This window comes from Lygodium microphyllum, chromosome 27 (assembly GCF_053477565.2).
Source record: "Lygodium microphyllum isolate KBCC chromosome 27, Lygodium_microphyllum_v1.1.10, whole genome shotgun sequence".
NCBI classification, from domain to species: domain Eukaryota; kingdom Viridiplantae; phylum Streptophyta; class Polypodiopsida; order Schizaeales; family Lygodiaceae; genus Lygodium; species Lygodium microphyllum.
Window position 1 is genome coordinate 55,498,929 of NC_141161.1, and position 4,771 is coordinate 55,503,699.

The following is a 4,771-nucleotide window of genomic DNA, read 5'->3' on the forward strand; positions in this document are numbered from 1 at the left end:
TCGGAGGAGATAATCTAGTCGAGGGATTGCATTCAATATGGTATGATGAAGCTGTAATGACAATATTTTAAATACTTATAAATTACGTTGTCGTATTGTCTATCAAGTGGAGAACAATTAGAAAAATACGCGGAGGTGGGGGGTGAAAGGTCATGGTATCGTCACGGTAGCTCGATAGGGAGGTGACAACATGCCCGCTTTCTAATCTGGTCAAAACGAGTTAAATGATAGATAATCCCTTCTAATCTAAGCCTTCTCCTTCCAGACGGGACGACTCGACGAGGGCGACTTCACACGAGCCGTCGATATGGGGAGAGGGGGGGCGAGAGGGGGAAGGAGGCCAGGCAATGAAGAGACCTCGGTACAAGGTCCTAGTATGTAGCCCTAGTGTAGGGCATCTCTCTCTCTCTCTCTCTCTCTCTCTCTCTCTCTCTCACACACACACAGAGGAGGGTTCCCTTCTCTTCCGAGTGCGGCTTTTATATAAGAGGGAGGAGAGGGTGAGAGAGAGTAGGGCTCGGCGTCGTTTGTGCATACAGTAGTAGTAGAGAGACGGCTCGGCCCTTCTTCTTAGCCATCATCCAAGGCTTTTTATCAGGCGGCCATTGCTGAACCTTGCTTGCTTATTCGCACTATATTTGATCATCACTCGAGAGCAAGGCTCGGTTTCCTTCTCTCTCTTTTGACATATCCATGTCGACAGCCGCCCCCGCCTTATACTGTAGAAGCCTTATTATCATGGTATATACTTATCATCATAGCTTCTCAATAGAGATTATACCGCTTAAAAAAGCAGTAATCTAAGTGCAATAACCCCATACATCTCAACAGCCGCTTGCCTTGAGCTCTACTTTAGACTCCTCACCCAACCCCTCTTATAACCCAGTACTATTTATTGTACCTTATAAAAGAGGCTACTCAAGAGTAGCGAGGCCCGGTCCCCCCTCTCAATTAATTAATCCCGACGTAATCCTATAATTCTGTGTCTCTCAACTTCCCTACCATAGCCTGTAGCCGCTTTTGTTCTGTGTCGGTAATTAACATGCTTTAATTGCGTCTTTAATATCGGCTCTCTTAGCCGACGTCGGCCTGTCCGGCATGTCCACTGTGAAATGTTGGATGCCTGCAGAAAATCGTGATCATCTGGCATAGCAGATGATTAAGCAGTAACATGTTTTTTTTACCCTGGTTGTAATTAGTTACTCACTCTCATAAGTTAAATTGGCATGGCATGTTGCAGAAGGAAAGACAGATCCCTGATGAGAGCGCTTACTACTCACGCTTCTCTGCACAAAAGCGCAGCTTTGTGATGACCACCATTGATTATCGTCTCTAAGCAAGATATCCAAAGCAAATACGGTAAATCGGTTGTGTACCACTTAGATGGTAGAAATAATGATGATATTGTTAGAATTATAATCTTATGAATATGATGATGATGATTATTATTATTATTGGGTCTCATGCTTATATTTTGGATTTTGTTATTAAACTGCATTTATATAGCCAACTTTGCTTTTTTCGTAAAAACTAGTGGCTTGCCACAGCACGCAAGTGTGATTGTATGCACGTACGTGCGTACGGTGAGCAATGGGGGCTGCCACGTGCCACATGACGTGGTACTGATGCGCGGGGTTACTAGTTAGATTCAGGGGTCGTGCGGCACGACGTGCGCGAGAGTAAAGAGGCCTACAAGTTAATCATTAAAGTGACTTTTGACTCTTGAGTATTTAGCGCATTTATTAATCGTGGCTTTGTATCCTGTAACACGGATTATGCACATATTGATATCACCACAGAAGGAAGTATATACATACTAGTATTAACTCTCTTTGCTGTGTGCAGGAAACCACCCAAAATTAGGGTGTATTCCGTCTGCTTTCTGCAGAAAACCACTGTGCACATTGACCCAAAATTGGGCCTGATTCCATTTGGTGTGTCTGCACAATATTGCTCTTCATATTGGCCCACAATTAGAGTTCATTCCATCTGCTCCCTGTAGAAAACCACTGTTTATATTGACCAAAAATCAGAGTTTATTTCATTTGCTGTCTGCAGAAACCTGCTATTCACAGTGACCCATACTTAGGAATCATTCCATTTGCTGTCTGCAGAAGCTTTCTGTTCTTTTCTGTTACATATTGGACCCAAATTTAGGGCGGATTGAATTTCCTTTCCAGAAGAACTTATCACAGAAGAAAACCTAAAGCTATGGCCTGTGATATATTGTAAAATACATAGCCCTCTTGTGCAGGAGAGTATATGGCGTCTTCCTCTGGCTCTCCCTGTGCTGCATGCAAGTTCCTGCGGCGGAAATGCACGCCGGAGTGCGTCTTTGCACCCTACTTCCCGCCAGACCAGCCGTACAAGTTTGCAAATGTGCACAAGATCTTTGGGGCAAGCAACATCACCAAGCTCCTGAACGAGCTGCCGCCACATCAGCGTGAGGATGCCGTCAACTCGCTTGCATATGAAGCCGATGCGCGAGTCAAGGACCCTGTGTACGGATGTGTGGGCGCAATCTCTGTGCTTCAAAGGCAGATTGCGCAGCTACAGCAGGAGCTTGCGATTGCGCATTCAGATCTTGCTAGGTTAACTGGGGGAGGAGGACTGCTGGGGGGGCTGCCGACATTGCATCAGCCACATGCAGGTGTGTGAACATATTTATTCTCGTGATATTATGGTGAAGTGCATCAGAGCCCAAATTATTAAGGACTGTTCAGTGTTAAGCGTGATGAGTCATCTTATGCGCGCATAATCATATCCTAATACTGACTATTGATGACTGTTAAGCTTGAGCATTAGCGATCTTTTGAACATTTGAGTTGACAAGTGGATTCCGCTGTCTCGATTGTCGAGCTTTTCACTGCAGATTGTGGCAGAGAATATTGTTCATGTTTGCGTGCATCTTAGAGCCTACTGCCGCAACATCTATTATTCATCATCGTCTTTAGGTTTAAAACAGTAACATGGTTGCTTGTTCTTAGCTGCGAACGTACATATTTTGAAAGAGAGAGAGAGAGAGAGAGAGAGAGAGAGAGAATGAGAGAGACGTCCGACGCTTCTCTCTTGCTGACGGTTCTTTCTTCTATGTAGGTCCTTCCTCATCGGGTATTGGAATGGGCATGCCTGGTGTCCCACCATCTACTCAACAGCCCCCTCCAAGAGAGCAGCTGCTAGCTCGCGAGCAGATGCTTTCGATCAGGGAACAATCAAGGATCCTTGATCAGCTTGAAAGGGAAACCCAGCTGACAAGGGAGCAGCTAGTAGAGCAGCTTACTCGAGCTGGAGGTGGCTCTCTGGAGGCAGGACTCGTTGCAATGGGGTTTGCAGGTCCTGTACATGGGCATGCGGGATCGATTGGTTACCTTGCCCCTCGATCTGTGAGTGAAGGCGGCAGTGGGAGCAGTGGGGGAGCAACCAGCATGAGCCATTTGTCTCCTCCATGAAGGAATACCTACATCCGAGAGTAACACGGTTCCTCCACGAGCCATTCATGGATGAGACTCCATGTCAAAGGATATCTCCCAAGCCCCTCGATCCATGAGTCGAGGTGTGTGAACAAGTGGAGGTGAAACCAGGATATGGCCCATTTATCTCCTCCACGAAAGAGATTAATTCCTGTCCTGTTCAACATGGTTCCACAAATCATTAGTTTAATTCATGGAGGATGTCTCCTTCTGAAGCAAACCCTTGATGATAAGGGGAAACTCTATACAAAGGGTTTGATCTTGGCATTGCCAAGAGCAACTAGCTGCATATGCATGCTACTGAATGATCACGACTTGTTGCTTGTGCAGTGCCAGTTGGGATTCTATCCACCTAAAGGATGCAGGCCCATTGTGTAGGTCAATCTACAATCCCACCCAATGTCCCATTTTGTCATTTCAAATTGGAGCTACCCATGCGGTTCTCAAAGATTTATGGGTCTTCTCTACATCGAAGAAAAGAGAGAGCATTCATTTTGTGGGAATATAATACATTCAAAACCTTTTCCAAACCTTACCCCACTATTGAGACTTCAAACTTTTCTTTCAAGTTCAAGGGTACATTCAGTAGGCTTTTTGCCATGTCATTTTGCCATATGTGATTCATCCAATTAGGCGCTCTTGAATCAGAATATTATATGGTAGGTAAGGTTGGTAGTTAAGTTTGAGCTATAAAGTGAATAACTTGATGTGGAAGGTTTCAATTACGTTGACAATGAACGTTTCCTAGGTCTTGAGCAAGGTCAACCGAGAAAATGTTCAACCAAGTTATGAAATAGCATATAGGTAGAAAATGAACACCATGAAATAGGATATAGGTCTTAAGCAAGGTCGACCAAGAAAATGATAAAGCCAATTCATGAAATAGGATATAGGTAGAAACAAAAATTTCACTTTAAAACTTGTGAATAAAGATTACCTCTCATGTGAAAGCATTTGAAGAATTAATGTGCTATAATCATTAAGCATGCACTAATGTAGTATGATATGCTCTTATTGAGCCAAACAAGTTTTGACGAAGGTATAAAACATGAGCTCAAAATTATGGAAATAATGAGTTCTTAAAAATTATAGAAAAAATGAGTTGTTTTAAGTATGTTCTCATGCCATTGGTCGTTGGTGGCATTGTTTGATCAATGGTCCTAATACTTTTGGTCATTGATAGCATTGTGTAAGGGTACAATAGATGTACTACACTTCCAAGTCATTATTGGACCTAGGAGGTTGACCTTAGATTTCACATAGATTCACAAAAGCCTTTTGAAGGGAGAAGCATTCTAACA

General features: G+C 43.7%; 1 protein-coding gene across 5 annotated transcripts; it reads left to right on the forward strand.

Moving 5' to 3' along the window:
• Positions 1-332: 332 nt before the first annotated feature.
• On the forward strand, positions 333-4,027 carry LOC148012339 (LOB domain-containing protein 10-like). 5 transcript variants are annotated; one of them, XM_087669250.1, is made up of 4 exons: positions 333-389; positions 1,241-1,359; positions 2,255-2,650; positions 3,097-4,027. In XM_087669250.1, the coding sequence occupies exons 3-4, from the start codon at positions 2,263-2,265 to the stop codon at positions 3,447-3,449; spliced, it is 741 nt and encodes a 246-aa protein (XP_087525376.1). In that variant the 5' UTR covers positions 333-389; positions 1,241-1,359; positions 2,255-2,262; the 3' UTR covers positions 3,450-4,027. The 5 variants fall into 5 exon arrangements, with proteins under 5 accessions (XP_087525376.1, XP_087525377.1, XP_087525374.1 ...); XM_087669251.1 differs by having other exon boundaries at positions 352-374; XM_087669248.1 differs by lacking the exon at positions 333-389 and adding an exon at positions 411-741.
• Positions 4,028-4,771: the final 744 nt, after the last annotated feature.

Excerpts from the sequence above, each read along its gene's own strand:
- LOC148012339 (XM_087669250.1), top strand. The coding sequence starts at position 2,263 with ATGGCGTCTTCCTCTGGCTCTCCCTGTGCTGCATGCAAGTTCCTGCGG. Across the intron at positions 2,651-3,096 it reads ATTGCATCAGCCACATGCAG|GTCCTTCCTCATCGGGTATT; the intron begins GTGTGTGAACAT and ends TCTTCTATGTAG.